This window comes from Scardinius erythrophthalmus, assembly GCF_964197995.2.
Source record: "Scardinius erythrophthalmus genome assembly, chromosome: 15".
Classification (NCBI taxonomy): Eukaryota; Metazoa; Chordata; class Actinopteri; order Cypriniformes; family Leuciscidae; genus Scardinius; species Scardinius erythrophthalmus.
The window spans coordinates 29,072,674-29,100,338 of NC_138235.1; the positions used below are offsets into that span (position 1 = coordinate 29,072,674).

The window sequence follows — 27,665 nt, forward strand, 5'->3', positions numbered from 1 at the left end:
AAAACATCAGGGGGGTAAAATAGTTTTTTTTCTTTTCTTCAGAAAACAGGACTATATCTTAATATCAAGTGTCTATTAATTTAGGAATGTTTAGATATTTTTTAATGGAAAACGACAAATATACTAAGCAATATTTTTTCCAGTATATCATGTGTGTTGTGCAGTTGAAAAGTTATTGCATAGTGTTTAATGTTGAGAGCAATTCATTCAAACAAATTCCTCATAAGATCAATCTCATAATCAAAGCCAATGACAATCCACAAGTGTAGGCAGACTGTGAGTGACATACACCCTTTTAAAATGGCTCTTCATCTCAACAGTCTGCTCTGTCTGATTATACTCCACACTTTGTAAATGTCAAATGTGTGTCACTAATAAGATGTTGCCAGTGGGTGATAAACAAATGTCATTCTCTCCTCAGCAGATGGGTAGTCTGGAGTTTATATCCCTGCTGCTTTTTTATTAGGCCTACCTTCATTGCCATTGACAGTGTCATTAGCATCAGTGTGGCTTGAATTCCCAATAAAATATTTTTTTTCCAGTGCATCAGTTCACCAACCTTCATTGTGAATTTAATGAGATATATTTTCATCCTTTTCAATGCGAAAGGGCTAGATTCATGGGCTAAGTAAGACAGCTGACATATTCATAAAATCATCCCGGTCATAGACGGACATTTGCGCACCTGTGTTCCCCATTTTACAAATTCAGTAAAACAGGCCAATGAGGTCAAAGGTGATAAAGCCACTGTGGATCTGCCGCACCGGTCATCCTGATTTATTCATGGACATATTAACTCTACAGGATCCAAATTTTAAAATAAGACTTCCAATAAAAACATTGCATTCATTATGATTAGAGTGGAGTATATAAGATAAGAGAGCATCCATCCACTCCATTCACCAAAGACTGACCTTGGAAGACCTTCATCCTGCAGCAGAGATGATCTGTAACCTGCTTCTGTCCTGCTCTGTCCTCCTGCTGTCCTGCAGTCGTCTACTAGCACATCCCGCTACAGACACAGCTGACAGGACTTACAGCGGCCCTGGTGAGTGCATTCACACACACAACTTTCAGATGGCCATATTTTCCACCCTATATATTTATGGATGTTAAAGACTATATATATATATATATATATATATATATATATATATATATATATGTGTGTGTGTGTGTGTGTGTGTGTGTGTGTGTGAGTGTATGTATTTGGCACCGTAAGCTTATATAAGATGACATTTATGGGAAAATACATCAAAATAAGGCAGGGATTGGATGTGTGGAATTTGAAATCAATAACTATATATATATAAGTTTTTTTTAATTACCTATTTAATAATCTATGTATGATTTTATTATGTTTAGTTGAATTTGATTTAATGCAGTTAACATTGTTTTTGTCTGCTGTATGCGACATTCTCAGAAGTCAAAAAACTTTTGTTGGAAACAATGCACTGATATAAAGCACAGCAGATTAGGGTCTTACATATTATATGTGTGTGTGTGTGTGCATATACACACACACACACACACACACACACACACACACACACACACACACACACACACACACACACACACACACATATAGCTTATATGTATATATATATATAGTATATGTATATTAATAATTTGATACAAAGTACTTATTGTGATTTACATTGTGCTTATATTAAAAAAATACCTGCACACAGATGTAATTCATTTCTGTAAACTGATCTATAATTACACTGTTGATCCTTTCACTACCTCTTAACCCACACTTAAAGCTACATATACCACCAGACCTGTCCCTAAACGTACCTGTATCCCACCTCAAGAGCAGCAAGTGTTTCGCAACACATCATGAACACAATAAGTGTTTAACACAATTTTTATTTTTTTGATGCAAGTAGTAGTTTAAGGCACCTTATACAAAGCGTGACCCAAAAAGGTAACGTTAATTTTGTAATGCTGGTGCCAAATAGCAATACATATGCAAAAATGGCTGTAGCTGCTGAAATCGGCTGTGTCTGTTTGCTGCTATAGATTCAGTGGAGTCGGCCGGAGTCATCAGCCCAGATGATTTCTCTGATCTCAATGATCTCCTGCAGAGGGCAGCAGTCGTGGGATATCCCCCGCTGCTCAGCAGAGAGAGTGAGACTCACTCATCTCACACAGACGTTTCCTCACAAAAGCTATCTTTCAGTGTTATGAAAAACAAATGCTCATGCTGTTCCTTTCACAGGTACCAAAATGTCTGGACAGATTCCTAAAGAGGCTCTAGGAGAGGTAAAGGAAATAACAGTGTCTTCGCTTCGCTTGTAAAAACTGTAATGCTGTGTTCATGTGCATTATCTTGGTTATATTACATTTACATGATGCAAATATGTGACCAACATCTTTCTCCTAAGTTTCTGTTAGAAAAACCGTATCGCCTCATCCCTCCCAGTCCCAGCGGACTGTGGGGAAGCAGGAGACAGTTCAGGAAGAGAGGTGGCAATGCAGACTGCTTCTGGAAATACTGTGTTTGAGCCTTTCATGACACACTGAACAGAGGGACAGGGCTTTTATGGACTCGCACACACACACACACACACACACACAATACAGTACAAAAATCATACAGGATACAGTTACAAACAAATGTATGTAAACCACTAACATGTAAAATATCTGGGAATTTTTTTCTACATATCTTCAGCTTTTAATGCTGGAATATTTGGATTCAGTGCCAATACCATAGAAGAGACCACAGCTGTATGTTTTAAGACATGTAATGTAACTCCAAATAAATGCAAAAATAAAATAATAAAAAGCCTCAATTCTTTGTCTAAAATAATAAATTGAAATATCACATTTGTACATTTTGCAGCTCCTTTTATTTCTCGTCTTACAATGAATTCTTTATACAGAGAGCACGCATGCAGATGAGATTCAGATGTAAACCTGATAGCTTTTCAAGCATTTTTGAGACAGATGAATTCCTCCAAACTGTTCTTCAACCTTGGAGGCTGGACATCCACTTAGCTGGGGAGGACAAACGGTATCGAGATGCATCTACGGACTTACTGAACACACACACAAAAAAGAATAAGATAAGCCAAAGACTGAGCCATACTGTATGATTAAACACCACTTGTCACTTTTAGTATATTCATATAAAATGTATAAAAAACACACACACACCTGTATTATGTTTATGAGAACAGCAGATTAGTGGTTGTTTGATTACCTGCTGTGGACTCTTGATGGTAAGGCTCTATGTATTGATACTCCTAGACGTGGAAGGTCTCTCTTCTCCAAATCTTCAGTATTAGGCCAGAGAACCTCATGAGAGCCCATCAGCTCTGTGTCCTGTCCTTCCTGCTCATTCACTGGAGTCATCGCTCTGAGGAGCTCTATCATCTAACAGCAGTTCAAACAAAACAGACCACAAACAAAACTCATGAATGAGCCATTTCTCACTTTTAGGACTGAATGACTCTACTTGAGAAATCAGTGCAGAAGTTCCTTCACCTCTCTGACAGTGTCAGTGTGAACAGGCTGAGTGTCACTCCACCAGACACACAGCAGCAACAGACCGAGAGACATGCAGAACGTCCTCTTCATTATATCTGTAAAACAGAGGGGTCTCAAAAACCTCATCATCATAAGTCAAGGAATTAGCCTTAAAGGGATAGTTTGCCCAAAAATGAAAATTCTGTCATCATTTCTTCACCCTTACAAACAATTGTGGGGCACCACTGACTTCCATAGCCAATGGTGCCCCATAACAACTATCCCTTTAAGGCAATAAACAACCAAATAATGATATTATTAAACGGTATTATGAAAATACTATATTATTTATAAATACTGCTTATTATAAATAATAATCATTATATAATATTAAATATAAATAAAAATAGTAATTAATAGTTGTATTAATATAGAATTTGTTGATATTTATATTAATAATGCAATATATATTGCTCATTATAAATAATAATACAATATTAAATATAAAAAACCTTTGAATTAAGTACTTAGTACAATCATATTAGCTATTAATATCTACAAAAAAAGTTGAATGGGTTTCTATATAGAACCCTATAGGGTTCTTGACTAAATTTTAAAGAACACTTTATGCCAAAAAGGTTATATATAAGAAGAAATGTGTTAAATGATCACATTATGCTTTCATATTTAACATTTTATTTTAGTAAGAAGGTATGTTTATACAATTTTATTAAACAAAATCACTTAATTAAATCTAAATCTAAAAACTAAATCTATGATCCCATGATGGAAACCCCTAAAAGGTTCTATAAAATATTTAAAGTTTTTTTTAATATTTAAAAAATATAAGGGTCATTAAAATTTCTATCATAATTGGATAGAGGCTCTTAATACATTACATATACATGTAGAGCAGTATACTAAACAGATAATGCAAAAACTTCAGAACATCAGAACAGAATTAAATGTAAATGACATAAGAGTAAAAAAAATACAAAGCCTTTGTTCCTTACCTGAGCAGCCTTCCGTGATACCCAGATTGTTCTTGTTGTCCAGAAAACAGCGCTATAGTGAGGTGAAGGAATCTTGACAATTTATATCCTGACCAATAACCACGTGTTTGGCTTCCAGAGGACAGTTACCTGGCCCATAAACCCCGCCAGACCCAATCACTGTCCCCTGTTCTATCGCCAACATTAAAAGCAAAAAAATGCCTCTTCAGCACAAGCACAAATGCACACACAGCAGTGATTTGCTATTATTCCCATAAGGTGACCACAATTCCTGATCACACAAAATTACTAAGCATTAACTAACCATTAGTTTAATCACTGACTCTGAATATAAGTCCAAGGACAACCAATAACTCTAAAATTTACTGTATGACCTTTCACTAATGATCATGATTCAATGAACACCTAAAACTCATAGCATCCTCACTTAATGACAGGATGCAGTGTGTTGCAGTGACCTACAGATGGCCCAACTGAGCCAACAAATCAATTCAACCTCTAGACAAGGCTTAAACCTAGTGCCAGACCATAATGCACGTTTAATCTGTTTGAACTGAAAGCAACTTGCACTGGCATATTTGAAAATACGTCAGTGCTATTGTTTAGTCTCAGTAATGTCCCCAGTGCTTTGTATTAAAAAGACACTAAAATGACTTTGAAACTTTTTTAAGTTTTTTCCCCTTTTATTATTTTACAGCAGAGAGAATATAAAGCATTCAGAAAACATCTTTCATTATTTAAGGGCAATTCAAAACATTTTGCATGGCTTCAGCAGCTGAATTCTCTTTTTTAACATACCCATCGATTCAGTGACTCTTTAACATGCACAATTACAAAAATAAATTGCTAAAACCAGGGAGAAGGAAGAAAAACAAAGACATTTAAAAAAAGAAGAAGAAAAAAAAAATCAGGGGTAGGAAGGGAGAGGGCTACATAATCGGGAAAGACAGAGAAAGACAGCTAGAGAGGAGAGGAAAAGTAGATCTAACACTAGTTTAACATGCAAAGTGTAGAGAGGCCCACGTGTAGCTTGTAATAAAGGCAGGGCCGTTATTTTCTGGGTTTGAAAGGGATGAAAACGTGCAGCTCCATGAAGGGTGTCGTATAAGCACTGTCCTTAAACTACTGCATTCTAATCTCACAATACTGGCATTTGCATAAGAGTTAGTCAGCTACGTGTGTCCAACAGATCGCTGTCCCCATTAGGTCTACAGGTCTTCACTTCAGGAATTGCTTATTGCTCTGTGTCCATGAATGGTGGGATGTGTGTTTCCCTTTCCTAAAGAATGCATGCGCAGGAAAGTTGGTGACGCGACAAACAAAAGTGATGATGAGGTATCTTCTGTGGGCTGAGCTGTGATACCGTTAAAGCTAAAGCAGAGTTGTCAAAATGAACCCGTATGCGACCAGATGAGGTTATAGTCTGGCGTTTATAAACTACAGCTAGGCTATGTCTATCTATGGCTATAATAACAACAACGTGATGATGACGACGAATCGATCTGAGCAGCACTTTTTCATTATTGTGATACAGTATATCCACGGCAGTGTGTTTATACTACAGGATCCGGAGAAGCTGCATGGAACTGAAACATCCATGCGTATTTACACAAGCATCAGACGCATTCGTGCAGACCTGCTCCATTCGAACGGGCTTGATCACTCTTATACAACACCAGTCAGAGCGGCTCTTTTGACAAATCGGTTTTTAGGGACCCAAGGTACGCCAACTCAGCTCACACAGTTGGTTTAAAAAAAGGTGAACAGCATGACATGTTCAGAATCACAGTAATTTGATCAGGACAGTGTGGCTCGTTTCCCAATAAGCAGCAACTAATTCTCAAGTGACCTGCTCTACTTCCCCTTTTCTCCAGTTTGGCACCTGAGTTAAGATACAAAAGTGAACCCGTCAGATTCACAGCCGAGGTTTCAACTGCACTAGTGCCATGGACACTTTAACGTGGATATGGACACAGTTCTGTGGCGCGTGTTTTAGTATGAGGTACACACGTTTTGTTTTGTTCTCTTCTCTTTTACCTGTTTCTGTTGCGTAAGAAATGGGAATGGAAATGGAAAGTGGAGTGGAACTGAATTCGATGCCATTTGAAACGAAACTGGAAGCCAAATTCTATTTGATAAGAAAAGAAAAAAGATTCATGCCGCCCCTGTAAATATGAGTACTGACAATTTGCCAGCTGTTTTGACTTTTTGTACTGTAAAGTTACGTTTCGTAGCCACCGGTCTGTTTGAAGTTCTGCAACCCATGAAACCAGCTGCTTTACAGAACAGTATTTCTTCAACAAGTCTACCTGACTACCAAATCTACAAAAATAAGCATGCTTTGGGTGCTGTTTCAGCAACCCGGTTATCTATGTTACCCATGCAAGCATAATAAGACTCGAGTTGCCACCGCAGTGCATCAGCTGACAACCTAAACTGCTACCGGAATGATGAATGCAAGGCAAGAACCAGCCGGACTGAAATCTGCAGTCCTTGCGGGTTCATCTGGCAGTTCCAATAGAGGACGTGAGTTATGACGAAGCCATAAATTCCTGGTGGGTTAAAAATGAAATCCATGGAGAAAGTAGGCTACAGACAAAGGAACAAGGAACGTAAAGGAAAAGGAAAACGAACCGACTATAATTCACTTCTCGCTAATGCCAGTCCCTTGCAAACCTCACATGCAGACTGACTGACACGGCTCGCTGGATTTAGAATATGATCAGGCACTTCCAGCATAAGCACTCTGAAGAAAACATCTACATATCCTTCTCTTGAACAGAGACACAAATACAAAATATGACAAAAACATTTTGACATGAGGGGGGAACTGAAATATACACATTTTAGTGCATTAGAAATCGTTTTCAGGAGTGTTTCCACATACTTCTTTTCAAAAGCCATGGCGACACCTGCTGTTGAAAGTTACGGCACTGCAACACTGGTGAAATTGGTTGATCTTTGGAGGTCTATCAGGCCCTTGACGCCAACGTTTTAGCACCAAAAGAATCCCGTTTACATGCATAACAGAGAACCTAATCTTTCAGTCAGTGTAGCAGTGTGGATTTCTAAAGAGGTTGTGTCATTATTTAAGCTTCTACAGTGTGTCTTTACTGTCCACTCGCACATCTTCTTGAACTAGACTGTCAGAATGTTACACTCAAAACTGCATAATGCTGCCTGCCACAAGGTCAACTACCTCTGCATTCATAACAGAAAAGCACATTTTACATCGTTTCACTGACATAATACAAAAGTATTTGGGCTTATGAAACACAAAACAAACAAATATACAAATAAACCAAATTGGATATGTGATACACTTAAAGCTCCTTCCTGAAATACACCATCATTCTTGACTGACTGTGTTCGTGGGTTATGCATATTGAATGCACGTGAATCTGATCACGTTTTACCATGTGATTATCTGTTCAGCAATGATTTACTTCCTTTAAGCAGTAGCATTCACATTACTTGGCACCGTTGGCAAAAAGATTCTTGGTAGCCCCGAAAAAACAAACAGATGTAAACATAACCGAATGATCATTTTGCCTTTTCTCCTACCTCATAAATAGAATTTTTCATAATTGCAGGAAAGTCATGCTTTAGCAAAATGTTCTTCTCAAGAACATTCAAAGTAAAATAAAATACTCTTATAGTGAAATAGTTTTACAGAGCATAGCCACTAATGCTTTTGAACTCTTTTTTTGTATCTTTGTTCGTTTTTGTCATGCACATACAGTAGCTTGACTTTATCCCAGGTATTTACACTATGTACAAACGATACAACCATACTTCTTAGGCATTCGAACAAAACTATACAAATATTTAGATTTTGACGCTAATCTGTTTTGATCCCTTTCAATGAGTAAAATAATATATTTCTAAAATACAATCCTGCTTCGATAAATGTTTAACTTTGCGTACCGGCAGCCTTCTTTATGTACAGGAACCGCTCAATTGTCAAAAATATGGATTTGTCTAACCCCGGGTGTGGAGACCCTTTAAAGTATGTCAAAGATATCAAGGCAATGTATGTAACTTTCTCTTAAACAGCTTTAGAAAACCCCGGAAGTTGCTTTTCAACCGAACAATAGCTTCGCCAATGACTATTTAACATTAGATTAACAAAAGAAAACATATTACAAACTTGCCAATAGTAAATGATGGGCAGAGGTGATGACATTTGGTGTCTCCAGTGCATGAATGGAGTTGAAAACGATACAAACGAAAAGACTGTGGCCTAGTTTCAAGCATGTGTAAGACAAGATCTGCCTGGAGCGATCCGTTGTCTCGCTGACGTGTGTGGCTGAATATCATCAATCTGAAAATAGTTGTTGATTAAAATTGTATGTACTTCTTGTTGGCAAAATAAAAGCAGCATGACATCACCCAAGCCTGCTCGTTTACCTCTTACATTCATTAGCAACCCAGTCCCCTTGTAGCTAAGAGAAGACGGGCGACTGTAAGGGACAGACTGGAGGAAGTTTCTGATGAATTCGTCTGGCTGTACAAAAACTAATTCATGAATTCTACATCATTTTTGGTAACAATTTTACCCTCCAAAACACATATTGTCATCTTTTTGAAAACTACGAAATACACTCGGAACAGGTCCGGCCATGTTTCTGTCGACATCTTTCTCTTTTCTTTACGGGCCACTGAAGAGCATGACTTCCAATCTTCCATCCATTCTCTTTTTTTCCCTTTTCAAACGAAACATTTCAATGCTCATCCAAAATGACAAATCAATCCATTAAAAAGTGCAAAAAATGCCACGAAGCAAATGTTCTTCCTCCTAAAACAACGTCCTTTGAGTTTGTTTTGATCAACAGCAGTTGCCTCTTTTCTTCATAAAAGAAACATAGAAGGAATAAAGAGATATGAAAAAAACGCAGTTGTTTAGTAGCCGAAGTATCAGTCATACAGTAGTAGTAAGAGTTGCAGTGTTCTTGCTATTTTTTTCCTCTTGTAAAACGTCTCTGGTTGAAACAGAAAAACTGAAAGGAAGAGTCTGGAGAGTAATGTCACATTGTGAGGGGGCTCTTCTGGACGCTCTCATGTTCCCTGGCCTTTCTCAATTCTCTCACTCTGAAAAAACAAACAAACAGACAGACAGACATTAAGGTACACAGGTTCAAAATCTCCCATCTCATTTTAGCATTTATCTCAGGGAGCAGAGAAGATCAAATCAAGCTGTGGTTAAAGTGGTTATAGTTTCTTTCTTGCATGAAACACAAAAGCAGATATTTAGCAGAATGTCCAAGCTGCTTTTTTCTATACAATGAAAATGAATGGCTGTCCCTGCTCATCATACATTGTATGGAAATAACACGAATGGACATTCTTCTAAACAACTACTTTTGTGTTCCACCCACAAAAAATAAAATAAAAAAATTTAATAATTCATACAAGCCTTGGAACAAACTGAGGGTGAGTACAAGACGATTTTTTTTGGGGCAACATATTCCTTTAAACAGAAAAGAAAACTTTAAGAAAACCCATTTAAATCTTTAAGGATCATCCAGCACAGTCTAAAAGATATTGTTGAACACCGACTGTTATGAGATTGCATGGTTTATGTGGAACACTTAACCAGTTTAAAGATGCACCTACATAAGGCAATACACTACAGTTCAAAAGTTTAGGGTCAGTAAGATTTTTTCTTCATGTTTTTGAGTTCTTATGCTCACCATGGCTGCATTTATTAGATCAAAAATACAGCAAAAATAATAATATTGCGAAATGCAAAATGTAATTTATCCCTGTATTGGCAAAGCTGAATTTTCAGAATCATTACTCCAGTCTTCAGTGTCACATGATCCTTCAGAAATCATTCTAATATGCTGATCTGCAGCTCAATTATTATTATCAGTGTTGATAACAGTTATGCTGCTTCATATCTTTGTGGAAGTCATGATATACATGATAAATATATATAGTATACATACTGTAGTATATAGTAACATCATAAATGTATTTAATCTAAATCATCACTAAATAGAAGTATTCATTATTTATTTCAAACCTTTGAACAGTAGTGTATATAAATTAACAATAATAATTTTTAGATCACTTGTATGAAAGGACACTGTTCTAGCCAGTGCTCTGTGCAAAAGTTCTCTCAGATCTTCACTGACGATTTGCCCCATTTTCTTCATTGCCTCACCTTGTAAGTTTCTGCTCTAAGTAGATATTTAGGACAAAAAGCTTAAAATAGTCTGCATTTCATTTAATACTAAACCAGTCTGAAACCTTCTCATCTTGTAGTCTTTGACAAAAAAGTTGTCTGCTGTCTGATGATCATTCTGTCTACGTCCTTTTGAAATACATCAAACATACTGTATAATAAAATAAGAGCAACTTTGTTTTTGAGCTGTTTTGCTTCTTTTGTACAAAGATGTGTTATCTACAATCAAACAATTAGAGATAGACAGTTCCCACTGCAGCATGTGCAATAAAACAGGCTTTAGTCAGAACCAAAACACACAAGCCAGAGAGGCAGACAGTTTTCTCTGGGTCACATATTTCCCAGCATGCCTCATGGTCAAAGAGCAAGACTCATCATCATCTCCATGCAATGTTGTTTACACCAAACAACCTTCAATTCTTCCGTCTATCTTATCTTTTCCTCTTTACAAATGCAGGAAGTAAAGGAAACTTAAATAATCTAGACAGGAGAAAAAGGTGCTTGTTTAATGCAGCATCTCGGTGGTTAGTGTATAGCAAGACACAACTGATATCCTGAGGCCGATCATATGCTGAGGCCCTTGATCTCGGTCATCTGTGCGTCCAGTTGGTAGCTGTCATGCAAGCAGGCATCAAGCAACGGTGATGAGGAGGGCAAGAAGGAGCAAGATAAGAAGTGTGTGTGTGTGTGACGAGCGAGAGGAAGAGAGATACAGTAGAAAAAAGGGAGACATACTGAATCGCTGAGGCTGCACTCACCCGCTTGAATAGTCTATGGTCCATCAAGGGGCTTTGCATTAACAGCAAAACAACACCAGACAGCTATTAGCACACAGCAGATATGATGATGATTGGGGTGGAGGGGGGAGGCAAGGGAAGGGAGGAGCACCTCTCACTAAACCACTCATGATTAATGAATCACACTTTCAAAGATTTCTGGAATAAGTTCACCAAAAAAAATCAGGAGTGTTTCAGGTAGCGGATGAATGGTGGTAGTGGGAGAATACCTGTGGCGGCAGCGGCGGAGGAACTTCATGATCTTGCGGGCGGCCTGATCTTGCCTCTTAGTGAGAAGACTGCTTCTGAAACACAAATGTCGCTTTTAAACACATTTAATTTGGCATATCACATCTTTTCCATGAATAAAATATCTCGCAGGGCAAAGCTCAGAATACTATGCCACTTGGAACAGATTCATAAGTGCTATTGGCTGACTACATAATATCAAACAACAGTTGGAATCAGATTTGGACAGACGTTTTATCTCGGGGCGGTGTATGGGTGCTACCTGAGTTTGTGCTGGACCAGTGCCGCGGTGGCTGCTCTGCGGTGGGGTCTCAGCCGGCCAAACTCCCTGTAGCTGCGGTAACACTGCTGGATCAGCACGGCCGCCCGCCGGCTCTGCTGGAACTTCTTCTGCTCGTGGTAGCTGCGGAACTTACTCTGGATAAGGATGGCGGCCTGCGTCATCTTCTTATAAAGTGCATACTGATACATAAACACACATTTTCAAGACATTAATGACAAAAAACTAATTGCACCCTATTTGACTTACATTGGCCACACACACACACTGCAAAGTTTAGGAAGCGAAAACCGTATTTAAAGGGATAGTTCACCCAACAGTGAAAATTCTGTTATCATTTACTTTTCAAACCTGTATGCATTTCTTTTTTTTTACAAGTTGCATTTTTTTTAAATCTTATTTCTAGAATACAGTTGTTTCCAAACTTTTTAAAGCCCAGGACCACCAAAAACTACCCACTTCTTAAAATATAAAGGCAGCTATTTTCAGCCATTTATCCTATGTGAGATAAAAAGCGTGATATAAAGTTTGCTAAATTAAATGGGCTTTTATAATGTTACTGTACTGAAGCCAATGCAAATAACTAAAATATGATCTAGAAAATATTGACTACCCGCTGTTATGTAATGTTAGATGCATAAACTAAAGAAAAACATTTTTAATTCAATTCAAATGTATTTTTATTGTGCCTTTGACAATGAATATATTCCTACAGCAGATATACAGTACACGGTGGCATCTCTAAAATAAATTTTTACATTTTTCCAGTTAAATTTTTTCAGTTAAAATCCCGCTTGCAGCCTACTGAGGGACTCCAGACTCAATTTAAAAACACCTGGTCTAGCGAGATCTGTCTCTTTGGTCCACACAGTGTGGTGTCCCTTGCAAGTAATGTGCAGAGAGACATACTTTGGTCAAAATGTGTGAATGACAGTGTATAAGTGGCCATTGCTATTGAATCAATTCGAATTTTCTCCAGTCCAAAAAAATCTGCTTTAAATAATGCATGAACAATGAAAAATGTTACCTTCAAGGCTATCCATGTTAGCTTGTAAAAGAAAAAAAGAAAGAAAGATTTGTCATGAATGTGACCTTGTGGTTGATGTTGCTCTGAAAGCTTATAATTGACTCAATTGCGTTTGCTGGAACTTGACGCATTAACCAGACATCCAGTAAAGGTTGGCAAAGACAATGTCAGAGGATCTTAAAGGATTACCTGCTTGTACTTCCTGTAACAGCGCTGAATGACAGCGGTGGCTACTTGCTGTTGCTCGCGCAGTGGGCGTCCCTGCAGGGAGAGAAGGAAAAGAGTTGGTCTGAGGAGTGGGAAACACATGGGAGACGGCCACTAGGCTGCTCACTTGCAGGAGAATGAAAGTCATAGAGAAAAGATGCCCTTCTTGCTTAGGTGCAGCTGGGTGCTGAGAGACCAGATGCCTCTGAGCACAAGCTGCCAGTTTGGCCAGCTGGTGAATCTTTGTGGAAACTCATTACAGGCAGCCACAGGAGGCAGCAATCGCTCCTTATAAGCCAGGCCATGCGCTGGTTAAGCCACCTTACCCATGCGGAAGCTGTGGGGACTGACTACTCTGTGTCTGTGTGTTAATGAAATTGAAAGGAAGGACAAAGCAGGAAGGAGACAGTGTTCGTCCCATGTTCGTTCCTACCAATACCTGTGCACAGACGTTTACATCCTGTCTCTATTCACACATCAACACAAGCGCGTGGCACCCGAGCCACTGGCCTGTACCTTGTACTTGCGGAAAGCGGTCTGCACCAGCCGTGCGGCTTCGTAGAGCTCCCTCTGCTCGGGGTCCGACAACGTGAGCTGGGCTAGCTCTCTTTCCACTTTGCTGTTGGAGGCTCTGAGAAACTCGCTCCACTCGGCTGGAGCAGGCAAGGTCGGCTTCTCAAACGGGCCCTCACGCATGGGCGAGTTACCCGGGCTCAGACTAGGGTTGGAGGGAGGGGTCAGGGGTTCACTGTATATGGGACTGCACAGAAACAAAACAGACACATACATATATGAAGTTAGCAGGGCTAAGGCATACATTTTGTTTTTCCTTTAATTTTCAGGGTGGGAAATTAACACCCGCCACTAGGCAAACGCAGGTAACATCAGAACATCTCTGCTTCATCATGCTCTTTGCTTAAAATGTATATTAAGAATGTGAATGCACTACAGGTTCACATTTGCGCAATAATATTTTTGGCTGCTATACGGTCAAATCAACAAAAAGAATTTTTTTTTTTTTTTTGAAAGATGCTCACCAAGGCTGCATATATTTGATCAAAAATACAATAAAAACAGTAATATTAGCTTTTTTATATTTTAATATATTTTTTTATTTAATTTATTCCTGTGATTGCAAAGCTGAATTTTCAGCAACCATGAATCCATTCTTCATAGTCCTTAAGAAATCATTCTAATATGCTGATTTAATGTTCAAGAAAAATGTCCTATTATTGTCAGTGTTAAAAACATGTTATTAATGTTGAAAACATAAACAGTGCAACAGAAACTTTACATTTACTTTTTTGTGTTTTCAAAAAGAGGTACAACTACATCCGTTTTCACTCAGTTAACTTATAGTTATTTTAAAGTGGACTCTCTGAAAAAACAATGTTAATGCTGTATATGTTTGCTATATATCTGAAATATATCTTAACTGAAAAAAAAAAAAGTTTTGTTAAAATTTGGAGTGGCTGGTAAAATTCTGCATTCACCAGTCACTGTGGTTGGGCAAAAAAGTTAATTTCCCACCCTGGTCGTGCATTTCAGTACATATGTATATTAAAGTATGCGTTTTAAAAGCTGTTGGCTAACCTCAAGTGGATGATGCTGGGCAGGTGTTCCACGTCTCCCAGGTAACTGGCCAGCCAGCTCATGGTGTTGGTGAGGCCACTGTTGTCCAGAGGAACAGACTCCACGGTTGGAAAATGTTCCCGCTTGATGCGCTCCGGAGTGGCCTCAATGATGTGCTCCGCCAGGCTCATCATATTCGCCTGTGAGGCGCACAAACAAGCAAAAACAAACACATGCATTCAGTGTTACACAAGCACTGACTTTCTAGTGTGACAAAAAGCACACACACTTGCTAACCCAGCCGATCAATCAAGCACCGGGGTGTTTACTTTGGAGGAACACGCTGCAACAGCCCCTCTATCCCCATAGAGTGACAGATGAATGGAGCTGGACTAACTCCTGGCAATAGGAGCAAATCAATGGCAGAAGTGTATTATGTGGTGACGAAGGTCTGTGCAGAGAGCGGGGCTGTGACCGCGGCTCTCTAGCGCTTATTTCAAATGTCAGCAGGACGGATGGTGCTCTATATACCCCTTGGCCTCTCAATGCTTGTAGCCGTGTTTGTTTGCTGAGCCTATTTACTGACAAATGCATCAATACAGGTGTGAATGAGGCTGGCTGACTGTGAGTGAGTGCCGCTTAGGGCACTGTGTGAGTTTGTGTATGTGCACTTCTCTCACCTGCAGGTCCTCCATGTGAGAGAGGCAGTCCTGGTTCTCTAGATCCTCCTTGTAAGAAAGCATCTCTGTGTCTACAATCTCCCTCTCCACCATTCCCAGCATGCTGAGGGGTTCGCCGCGCTGTCGTAATCGGCTGGCCAACTTCTCCTTCCCTACGCCGCTGATGCCTCCCTTCCTGAGCACCTCTCTAGTGCCCCATTTATGCCCTCCACGGAAAGAGGCCATCTTGGCTTGTGGGATGCCCCCTGTCCCTAAACCCTCTTCAGAGACGCTCTTATCCGGGCTGGATGGGGTGGAGGCGAGGGTCTTAGGGCTGGTTGACAGTTTATGTGTCTGCTGCTCCATGTTCAAGGGAACCGACATGGGCTTTTCCAGCTGTGCTTGCACAAGCTCTGGGTTGGGCTTGTGTTTCTTGGCGAGGGGGATTTCCTGCTGGCACTCGTTGCTGTAGTAGCTGGAGGGCTCTGATCTCGGTCTTCTCAAATCTATGCACAAAAGAGAAAGAGAGAGTGAGCTGTACACAGAGGAGAGGATGGAGATGATATTTCCATTTTATTTGCTCTGTCTACGAGGTTCTGTTAGTTATAATCAAAAATAAATAAATAAGATAGAATTAGATTGTGCAGCAAGTACAGCTCATTGAAGCAAATCCTATAAAGTATTAGCCTGGTCCTACCAGACTTTGGTACATTTCATTTGTACAGAGAGTCAGGCCGCTCTCCATTGACAAGCGTTAACTTTCTTGAAGGCGGGTATTCTGTTGTAGTTTAAAACTATTGGATCTGCCCAGAGTCACTGGATCTGCCATAACCAATCGCTAACCTTTGGTTGTGACGTAACCCTACAACTCAAACTAGCGCACGACCTCAATGCCATCGTTCTCAGCCACTCCCTCTGTTCGCTGATTGAACTGGTAAAAATTTGGCCAGAGGAAACCCACGAATATACCGCAAACCCAGACGGAGTACTGAAGGAAAATGAAAATTGAGCGGAAGTACGTAGGAGGGCGGAGCCAGGCTAATAAAGTATAACATTAGGCAAGCAAATCTGCTGTAATATTTTCAGTAAAGAAGCATTAGTCTGATTTCAAAACAGTAATGAGCTACAAGTAGCGTTTTTCAACTAGTAGCCTAGTGAGCTCTCCTAAAACATCTCCTATGAGTATCATATTTAGTTTTGGAAAGTCCGATTCATTTTAGTGAATTGGTTTATACTGTACTTCTGATGTACTGTATATACACACAGATACATAAAAATGATCAAAAGTGACATTAAAGGCATTTATAATGTTACAGAAGACTTCAAATAAATACTGTTTGAACTTTCTATTAATCAAAGAATCCTGAAAAAATGCATCACGGTTTTGACAAAAACGAAGCAGAACAACTGATTTCAACATTGATAATAAAAAGAAATGTTTCTTGAGCACCAAATCAGCATATTAGAATGATTTCTGAAGGATCAAGAAATGCTGAAGACAGTACTTATAAAGCACATATAATCACTAAATCCTACCGAGTTCTTACCCAATACCTAAACTTAACAACTACCTTACTTACAAGTATCTTATTACTATTAATGAGCAGTAATTAGGAGTTTATTGAGGCAAAAGTCGTAGTTAATCATTAGTTAATAGTGAGAATTGGACCCTAATCTAAAGTGTGACCATAAGAAAATGCTCCCTTAAATAGCTTTAAAGCAATTCTTTTTGTTACTATCTTGCAGTAAAACTAACTACTTTAGAGGTTCTCACCAGGGTTCTGGTTGGTGCAAGGTGTTGTAGTAGTGGTGGTAGTACCAGTGTTCTGCCCACTGGGGGTCACCATACTGTCACTGCCCCAGCTGACCATCCAGCTGTTGGAGGTGGGGATGTCAGGGTTGGGAGAGAAAGACATGCTGGAGGTAGGGGGTAAGGAGGACGGGGTCTGCTGCTGCTGTTCCTCCCTCTGGAGCTGCTCCAGACACTCCGCCAGCTTGGTGTGGCCACGGGAGCGGGCGATGGAGAGGGGCAGGCGGCCTAGAGAGTCTGGGATTGCCAGTGCTCTCCGGTCCCACTTGTACAAGACCACTGCTGCCTCCAGATGACCCAAAGCACAAGCCCACATCTACAACAAGGAAACAGAGTAAAAAGAGGAGTAAGAAAAGCAAAGACGGCACAATGGAGTTGTCAAATGCACCAAAGTTCAATTAAAATTGCTTGAGGAGCATACCAGTGGAGTGCAAGAGAAGTGATCCACGTTGAGAGGGTCCACCTCAAGTTCCAGATCAATGCTGTCTGCATGCTTCGTGCTAGATAAGATAATACCATTTCTCATGGTTAGCAATGACAGAGGAAATAACACAAAAACATATTTACACACAGATGTACAGTAGATAGATCTGAGTGCTCTTATCGCTTTAACTGACCGCCATTTGATGAGAGTCTGGATGAGGGTGGCGTAGCCTTGGCCTGCAGCAAGGTGTAGCAAGGTCATGCCCCGGAAGGTCTTTGAGTGAATCAGGTGTTTGGATTTGGCCCAGCAGGCCCTGTTCATCATCTTCTCACAAACAACCACCACACGACTCTCAAAAGAGCTTCCTGCCTGTCCCGAGATACACTGCAGGAGAAAATGGAGTGCTTCATGTCTTCACAAGCTCAATGAACTGTCACAAGCTTTCACAAAATGTCATTGCTTTCTGCATCATTTTTTATGGCTCAAAAAAAAAAAAAAGCTACTGTATAATCTATGAGAGGAAAAGCTGCAGCGATGAACATTTTGTGAACAATCATTATAATAAATTGGCTCAACTGGCTCACAAAACTGGTTTTAATAAACACCATGTTATTACAATATGCAAAACTTTTAATCTAAGGGATGTAACTGAATTTTAATATTGTTTATTGTAAATGCAAAATGCAAGTTTTTTTTATGAGCTGAATCATGGCAGCTATAAACACAACTGGGAAACATGAAATAACAACCACCCATCAATAAACACATAATAAACAAAAGTGTATATATACATACATAAATATATACTGTATATATATATATATATATATATATATATATATATATATATATATATATATATATACCGGTATACATACACATGGACAATGGAAAGACTTTACAATATGGCTGAACATACTTGTTGCCGTTTTAAAATACATCTAATCTCACACATAACAATTACTGATGTGCTGCTGTACCTGAGACTGGCTATTAGCGCCTCCGTTCCCCCCTCCTCCTCCTCCTCCAGACCCCGCTGTTCCTCCACTGCCCTGCTGCTGCTGACCAGCCATCTCAGCCATCCTGCGCTCCATCTGTTCCAGCCGCTCCAGGATGGACATTCTGAACTGGTTATCTGCAGAGGAAAATTCCTATCAGTTTAACCACTTGGGATCCAACTTTAGTTCAACAATAAAATAAAAGATCTAAATGAACGAAATTCGCTAATGATTGTACAATTCACACTCTGCAATGCAAATGGTTGCTGTAAACCGCACTCACTGAGGTCTGAAATAAATTCTTCTCTGGTTTAGCTCACATCCCCAAGCAAAATTCTATATTGGATGTTTAATTAAAACTCAGTCATTACCCTTATGCTTTCCAATCAAGACACAGAGTCTAATGTTATCAATCACCATTTCCGTAATGGCAGTCATTATTTTAAATTAATGGAATCATTAATGAGGCACATCAACACATTCAGCTTCAAAAACACAGCAGTGAACATACACAGATTTGTTTGGAATTTGTACTTCCTAACTAGATTTGTACATTTTCTGCACATGCAAACCTCACTGCCATTATGCAAGGGTGCCCAGGGCATTGCTATAGGGTTGCTAAGGTGTTCTGAATTGTTGCTAGGATGTAGGATGAGTTAAATGCTTACACAGTTACTTTGTAACCCAAATCCAGACACATCAAGCTGGTTTTCTTACTGGATTTGACACTAAACATGGCCATGTAATCTGTCAATAAGAAATGCTCACTGTGCAGATGTAAAAGATGAGAACTGGGACCAGCACAGGTGAATTACAGCACCAGTACTGAGAACTGTATGTCTCTCTCACTTATAAGCCTGTTTCTGTGGCAACCTGCAGCTGCACGGTAACCAGGCGACAGGGGCATGCTGGGCTGTGGTTTGCTCCAGTGTCAGTTTATTGATGAATGAAGAGGCACATTGAGAGACGACAAAAGTGCAAAAAGGTTAAAAAAAAATCTGTATCGCCCATGCTAATGTAGCTATTAAGCAATATTTTATGTCTTTTGACTAAACAAAAGTATTACTCTAGAGGGCCATGAACACCACAAAGCAAACAGATAGTGTTTGGTTGCCTGGTGAAAATGTCAAGAGTGATCATGTACATAAATTCACACTGTTTGACAACTCAGTAAGAATCTGGTTGCCGAAAGGACAGCAGTCATTTACAGTAGCTGCGTTTACATGGACACTTTTTGTTTCAATCGGAATGAAATCATCATTTATTAAGCAGATGAATCCCAAGTGTTTACATGAACGCTAAATAAAGTGGTCGGGTTGATGTGCGCGTTTATATGTGTATATCACAAGCTTCAAATTGGAATAAAGACATGCGCACACTGCACTAATATAATATTTCCTCATACTATTTGTGGCGAGCAGGATGAGGCCGAGGGTTGCGGCGCGAGGCCGGTGGCGTGATTACTGATAAGCGACACCTGCGCGACGCACCGGTCTCGTATCTCTCACGGAGGAGCGGAAGCATAAAAGGAGCGATGACAGTGAAGATCAAGAGAGGACCAGGCCTGGACTTATGTTGTGTTTTGTTTTATTATATATGACAGCAGTCGTCCGTGACGGGCTGCTGTCTTTACTTTCGTTTTGTTGTTTGGTTATTTTACATTAATAAAGTTGTTGATAAAGTTGCTCCTCTGGTTCCCGCCTCCTCCTTCCCCCACGTCTAACCTTGCTACACTATTCTTCTAAATTGCTTATTTTCTTTGTTTTAAACTGCAGACTTAATATTTATCTATTTCGGGTCCTAATAGAGTGGTGCAGGTATGACATCACTTTGTAGGCCAAAACACAAAACGCGGAAACGAGTTAGCATTTTAGCCGAAGTCAATGGGTTTTTTGAATGGGGTTTTGGTTAAATGGCTGAAATAAGGTCTATGGTGAACACAAGCTCAAGATACTTTCATGTTTTATACTACGACATAAAAATACATCAATATTACCCCACTTGTGATTTTTTAAATTACGATTTTTTCTGTTACGTGTCTTGAAAAAGGCGGTTGCTAACAAGTGGCTGTAAATGGAACTACAGAGGCAGTCGGGGAGATTAAATGTCATCACACATAACAGGTAAATTCTGTATGCTTTCACAGCCTCATTATGCTTATAATTGTGCTCTTATAAACTATTCTAACTCAAATGTATCAATGTTGTTGTTGATCACAGAGCATGTTTTTTTGCCTAATGGGTTTTTGTCGAAGGAACCAGTGTGATGCTAACTGCCGGTTGACCTACAAAGAAAAGTCATACCTGCACCACTCTATTAGAAGACGACGAGCACATGAAGCTTTGTGCTGTGCTGCGTATTTATTAAGCAGTAAAAACGCTCGTTCCAGAACCCAAAACAAGGCTGCGGATGAGAGTCCGAAAACAAAGACTGGCGGGATGTTCCACCTCACAGACAATGAGTGGAAGGAGAATCTTAGACACGACAGTCATTTATGACACTATATTCGACAACAACAGCTAGTTCCACGTGTATTATGCCATTTCTACGTAATAGAACCCAGTTTCGGTTTTCAATCTGATCAAGTGCTTATATGTCCCCTCGATCGAGTGTGATTCCGAGTGTGCTACTAGTTCAATTACAATCGTATTATTAGGGTCTATGTAAAGGTCATGGAGTATTGTAATGAAGCAACCCATGGCCCAGAGTCAGCAACCTTGAATGGCTCTGTTCCTACCAGTGTTGTTATTGTTAACCAAAACTATTACAAATAATTTTCAGTAATTGGAAGAACCTGAAATCAACTTAATTTTTACTTTCAGTCTACTAGCTATAGTTCGTCAACTATTTTTGACTCGTCTAGATTGCAAATCAGGGCAACAATCTGAGCATAAGTTGTGTAGTGTATTCCAGCCTTGAGTGATTTTTAGCATGTTGCTTTGTAGTTTCTATGGTTTTCCGTGTTGTTGCTAAAGTGCTGCTGAAAGAGCCTATGCAAAACTCACCAAAATAAATGTTATGTGTTCTGGGAGGTTAGCAGTGCATTGCTATGCCAATTGTTGAAGTATTTAGAGTGTAACTTAACATGTTGCTATGCAGTTACTAACTTGTTCTGAATGGTTACAAGGGAATTGCTGGGTAGCTACCTTGTCAGTCAGGCAAAAAGTCTTACAGCTACTTAGAAAAGGTTTAATTCATGTTCGGAACATAAATTCTGCAGTATATTTTCCAAAGTTAAGGGATTTGTTCAAATCTCTTAACCCAACCTCAAAGCCTTTACAACGACCATTACAAAACCCTGCTGGGTGAGGACTTGCATGATTATCTTTCATTTAAACTATGACTTATTGAATCAGTGGGCTTCAGTCTGTGTGCAGTCAGTGTTAAGTCTTCATTCAGATACCATGCCAGGAAAGAGAGAGATGGAAGCTACAAAGATGGCAAGAGAGACAGACAGAGAGGCCGTGCGAGCACCAGTTAGCAGCAGCATTGACATGTCTTTGTTCAGACACAGTGCTGCAGTCTGCTGCAGTGCAGATGATGTCATCTCCACCTGCTGCGCGTGTGAGCTCAAAATGCCACACACGTACACTGCAGAGGGAGAGGGGGTTGGGGGGAGGGGCCACATGCAGGGGCCACCAATCAGAGCTGAAGCAACACAGTGACATGTGCAAAACCTCCCTTTTTCTCCATAAACTACAAATGTGACAGCCAATAGGACAGCAGATATTTAATGAAGAAAAGTGAACTAAAACTCACAAAGCCATATTTTTTGCTTTCTTTTTTATGTTGAAGAATACGTTATATTATCATTTTCCTATTCTGTTGCTGAGCTGTCAACACACACTACTTTCTTTAATAATGGCCATAAAGTACAAATTGGTTATCGGAAGTATTAGGGCTGCATGATAATGTTAAACTGATAATCAATTATATATTATATAATGTCAAAAATGATAATTGTGATTATTTATCACGATTGTTTTTACTTTTTACATTTCAGCAGAATTATTGCGCTTTCATGTGAACAACAATCAAGAGAACGACGTTAACGGATGTTTATCATTTTAACATTATCTAGTTTCCTGATTTAATTTATCATATATTAACTCACTCTACATTATAAAAACTTAGGAATTTCACTGTTTTAGCTTTTGAGAGAAGCTTATTGATATTAATTAATGTTTGTCTGTGTTTTTAAGTCAGTGTTGTTACAGTATCACCAATATCTCAGACAATTACTCTTCATCAAGAGAAGCAGAAAAAGTGGCCACAATTAATCTGAATTTTTTTTTCAAACTTAAAAATGTACGTGAGGAACGGGACCAAAAATAAATTAGCTAAATAATAATAATAGTAATTTGTTACATTTATATAGCGCTTTTCTGGGTACTCAAAGCGATTTACATGGAAGGGGGAATCTCCTCAACCACCACCAATGTGCAGCATCCACCTGGATGATGCGACGACAGCCATATTGCGCCAGGACGCCCATCACACACCAGCTTACTGGTGGAGAGGAGACAGTGATGAAGCCAATTAGTAAATTAAACTGAAGAACTGCACTCAAACCCAAAAGAATGGCTATAAATCATGTGTATTCTGCCAGATTTACTGAACAGAAAGACTTTTTCAAATGATATGCAAGTAACTTAAAAAGAAGGCTATATTTCAAAACTGTTCATAGGTTTATTGTGCATTTTCAAGTTTTTTTTTCTGCTGGGTTCAGCATGTGCAACATGGCCAAAATAACTCCAAAACATTATTTTTGCATCATGTCAGGGATACTTCTAAGTGTGAATACAAAATGATTATGTGCCACTCACAGTATGTGTAAAAAGGACTAAGACAATGTCATCATATCTTTCTCTCTGGAGACTGCCTTCTTGTGTGAGCTGAGTTAAACTGCCTCCAACACTGCCTCCAGCTGTTTAAGCATTTCAGAATCTGCCTTTCCCTTTAACACAACCTTGAACCACAACTTTCTCTCATCCTCTTTTCATCCCTTCTCTTAGAATAAGGCACTGAGTCACATTCATTGACGTCAGACATACGTTGTGTATGTGAGCTGAGAGATCCTGGGGAGTAATGGCTGAGAGAGAAAGAGAGGGAGCTGATAGACAGCTCAATGAGAGGAGAACTTCATTAAGGGTCTATTCACTATTTATTCCTGTGGGAGACTTGATGAGTCAGGAGCTGAAGACTGAGTGTGTGTTTGTTTTCAGCTTAGGAACTGCTTCTGTATCTGTGAGGATTCTGTTTATACAGTCACATATATACACAAACAAACACACCTGGATTAAACACAGAGATAATAATGCTCTGTCTTTCGCTAAAATAGCCTAGTGGATTCTCACTCGATCTACCTCGCTCTTCCTTGTATTATAATGCTGAGAGTGAAGTAATGGGAGCAAATGGGACTGCACTCATTTGTTGCAATAAACCACAGCAATAATGTACTGCATTAATATATAATTCTATGGAAGGAGATATGAGTGCTATGTAGGCGTCCCTGTTACCATCTTTCTGTGTTGTTAACGTTTACAGTGTTCACTTAAAGATGATACATAATACTTGCTTTTGTATATACATGTAAACAAACTGTATACTTCACAATCTACATGTACACTGAATACTGCCTGTTTTTTTCTTAAATGCTACACTTTATTAATATAAAAATGTAGTTTGGAACAATTTTGTCAAATGACTAAATTACATGCATATTCAGTTCATTGAGTGGCATCCAGTTGTTGTTTTAGAAATAAATAAATTATTAGCGTTGTACATGCAATTTTGTGAACAATCTGATCAAATGATTAAAAATGTGTTAAAAGCACAGCTGATGTTACTTTTGGGTCACATTGGAAATTGAAAGTCAAGTTGAGTGCATTGCATTGTGGGATATAGTATTCTAGGCACTAGGCAGTGTGTTCTGTTGTGTACTGCATACAGAAAACTGTATATGGAAACTGTATATTGCAGGTTTATAGAACAGTATGGTAGTATGCTGCTATCCTTAACTATGCATCAATCACAAAACCCCATGCTTGGCCATCAGGTGGTTAATAATACCCCAGCTCTCTAGAATAATGGTATTCTGGAAAAACCCCTTCCTGAGTTAAGCTCCGCTGGATGACATAGGCTGGTATTTAGTGGAGGGAAGGGGGAGTGCTGTTGGCAGAGGCTCTCCCAGCTGAAACCACCATCTGCATTCACCCTCTCATCTCGCATTGAGCAGAATAAGCGCATGAAACAGCAGTAGATCAGAGGACGTGAATAGTATCTATCACTCAATTCATGTGAGAATGAACTATGAACTATAGGGTAATGCATCATTATCTCTAATACTGCTCCATCTCAAACATAACACGTTACCAGCCAGTAATGCAAGTATTCACAATGTTAAATACAGTGCGAATATAATATTTGTAGTCAGAATGAAAAAACTGAATTAGTGAAATATGATTAGAAAGACGGAAGAAAAATACAAAATGTCTATTGCAAAATAACAACAGATGAATGCAACAAGTCACTGTAATTTTGTCACCTAAAAAATTTGCTATTCAATAAAGCCTAAGCATGGGTCAGTCTTTCCTCTCAGATGTGTATTTTAGTTAAAATTATGAACAATCATACTGTCACACTCACAATATTACAAAAATTACAGAGACAATTTAAAAAAAAATCTTGTATAAAAAAAATCACAATTATGACATAAAAAGTTGAAATTATGCCAGTTACAATTACGAGATACAAAGGAATTTACAAAGTCAAATTAGAGATAAAAGTGATAATTCTAACAAAAAATGTCAACTTTGTCATAATGACTTTTTATCTAATAATTTCTAAATTTTATGTTATAATTTAAACTTTTTATGTCATAATTTTGATTATCAAAGCATATTTTTTTCTTATATGGCAGAAACGAGTTGATAATTCGTTTGTTAACGAAACGACAATGTTAACGAAAAAGAGGACTGTGTAGAACGGCTTACATTAACAGACTTTGCAAGCACGGATTTCACAGGATGTTTCAGAGTGGTATGTTTTTTGTAATTCTCTTATACATTATAAATACGATGTTATCCACCATTTAATCGTGAGCTTACAAAAGCAACAGAAAACAAGCTGTTCTCCATAAAATGTGCAGCGCACAGATAAACGCAGGGCTTCTAATGTTCAGAAACAGAGTTTAAAATACAATTTTACCACTCTAAGTTAGTCAGCTTTCGTCAAGTAAAACAAATGAGTTTTGGAAAAAATAGTGTCTCTTTGACAGGGACAACACTGTCTTCTCTAGTGCAGCTCAACCAGGCCTCGTCCTGCATATTCCATGGGCGGGGATTATTTAAATGAGTACCATTGTGACTTCATAAGATCCGGAAAAACTGCAAACTGCGCTGTAGTCCAAACAAGCCGTTCGTTGTAGTTCTTGAAAAGGGGATTCTGTTAAATAAAATATATTCCTTTGGAGTTGAGTTTGAGCTTTGTAACCTAGCAGATCTTTTTTTATAGTCAAACAGCAACATTACACACTAACTAAAGTTGAAAAAGTGGAAAAGCATAATAGGACCCCTTTAACCATATCAGCCTTGGTGGACATTGTACTGTAGTTCAAGCCAACACTGATTGTGGTAAGTTAAACCAAAAACACAGTAATATGTGACTAGATGTTTCTACCACAAGGACACATTCATACTTTGTCATGTTGTAGTAAGAAGTATGGAAATATAATATTCTTATCTAAAATAACTATTTATACGCAAAAGTACACAGTTGGAAACGTGCTCATTTTTGTATTTCCATCCATGCCTGTTAGTGGAATTTTACTACAGGCAGCAGCACTATTTCCTACCGCATGAGGCCTCTGCAAATGCCCAGTCCCAACACAGGAATGCTCACACAGAACAAGTCCCTTTCAGTCTAGACTTGGGAGCAAGTACTGACTCCCGGTGCTGCAGAGAGTACTATGCTATCACTGCACAGCACACACACAAATAAAAAAACCCTCTTCTTTTCCCAGGTATTACAACAAGAATTGAGTGTTTAAACACAGGTTGAGCTCTTCTGCCCTGATTTTGAGATCTGAACCTTCAGCTTGAGCTGACCGGCTGTGTAAGAAAGCTCAAGCTCTAGTAGGAAATGCCAGAAGTGACTGTTACATACATTTTGCTTTGCTGTCAAGGTTAGTAGTGATTAGATGTGTTAACGTGTGTGTCACTTCTGGAAACATACTAGTCCTATGAAACAGATAAAGGGATGAAGACTTTCCATGCCTGACTCATGACATGGCATTATGCTAGTCACACACTTTACACTGTACTGATATAATTTAATGTCTATCACAAGCATAGAGCAGCGAGAACGTGCTTTATTGGGGAGGAAACAAACATGGGGTGTATAATCTTGATTTTATACCACAGTTCAATAAGCAATATGTTGATATTTAGGATTTTAGGCATGATATTGGTAATTACTTTGTCTAAAACAAATCGGTTGAGTGAATGATTAAATGATTCACTCAAAGACAGTCACATGTTTCAATGTTTTCGAATGGATGAGCCGATGACTCACTCATAAAGCTACTTGATGCCATCTACTGGCGTAACCATATAAAGAGCAGACAGAGTCACTGAAAAATCCTCACCACTAATAATACACAGACTGACAGCCTTAACCCTGCTTCTATTCTACTATTTCAAAAGGTTTTATAGTATATACGTATTGATCTTGCTTAATACTAATCTTTACATATACTAATACATTTTTATGTTAGAAAATTATGCATTAGGATTAATGCATTAACTTGAACTAACAATTAACAATACTTTAAGATTTATACATGCTGTATATGTGTTCTATCATATTAATTCATTATTAACAAATATTAACATGTAGAACCTTCTTGTAAAGTATTCACATATTTTTTACAGACTAAAGCATAACATTCTGTATGCACATGGGACAAAAGTTCTGTTGC

The 27,665-nt window shown here is 38.8% G+C and overlaps 3 protein-coding genes across 3 annotated transcripts in view; 1 reads left to right on the forward strand and 2 right to left on the reverse strand.

Annotated features, from left to right (window-relative positions):
- Positions 1 to 942: 942 nt before the first annotated feature.
- Positions 943 to 2,523, forward strand: uts2a (urotensin 2, alpha; the record flags this gene model as incomplete). The annotated part of the gene is made up of 4 exons (XM_081386531.1): positions 943 to 1,048; positions 2,029 to 2,136; positions 2,201 to 2,271; positions 2,394 to 2,523. 4 exons carry the CDS (start codon positions 943 to 945, stop codon positions 2,511 to 2,513), a joined length of 405 nt encoding a protein of 134 aa, XP_081242657.1. The 3' UTR covers positions 2,514 to 2,523.
- LOC308703588 (uncharacterized protein) lies at positions 2,096 to 4,586 on the reverse strand. The gene is made up of 4 exons (XM_081387237.1): positions 4,494 to 4,586; positions 3,499 to 3,596; positions 3,215 to 3,387; positions 2,096 to 3,050 (listed from the first exon to the last, which is right to left on the reverse strand). The coding sequence occupies exons 2-4, from the start codon at positions 3,589 to 3,591 to the stop codon at positions 2,981 to 2,983; spliced, it is 336 nt and encodes a 111-aa protein (XP_081243363.1). The 5' UTR covers positions 3,592 to 3,596; positions 4,494 to 4,586; the 3' UTR covers positions 2,096 to 2,980.
- Positions 4,587 to 5,176: 590 nt separating this feature from the next.
- camta1a (calmodulin binding transcription activator 1a) overlaps positions 5,177 to 27,665 on the reverse strand; it is a gene marked incomplete at its 5' end in the record, with an annotated part of 162,987 nt that continues 140,498 nt past the window's right edge. Inside the window, 11 exons of the mRNA XM_081386879.1 lie at positions 5,177 to 9,584; positions 11,690 to 11,764; positions 11,971 to 12,170; positions 13,205 to 13,276; positions 13,739 to 13,982; positions 14,816 to 14,994; positions 15,475 to 15,959; positions 17,228 to 17,579; positions 17,685 to 17,763; positions 17,881 to 18,071; positions 18,668 to 18,822. Of these exons, the coding sequence (XP_081243005.1) occupies positions 9,521 to 9,584; positions 11,690 to 11,764; positions 11,971 to 12,170; positions 13,205 to 13,276; positions 13,739 to 13,982; positions 14,816 to 14,994; positions 15,475 to 15,959; positions 17,228 to 17,579; positions 17,685 to 17,763; positions 17,881 to 18,071; positions 18,668 to 18,822 (2,096 nt within the window). The 3' untranslated portion in view covers positions 5,177 to 9,520. The remainder of the gene's footprint in view (positions 9,585 to 11,689; positions 11,765 to 11,970; positions 12,171 to 13,204; positions 13,277 to 13,738; positions 13,983 to 14,815; positions 14,995 to 15,474; positions 15,960 to 17,227; positions 17,580 to 17,684; positions 17,764 to 17,880; positions 18,072 to 18,667; positions 18,823 to 27,665) is intronic.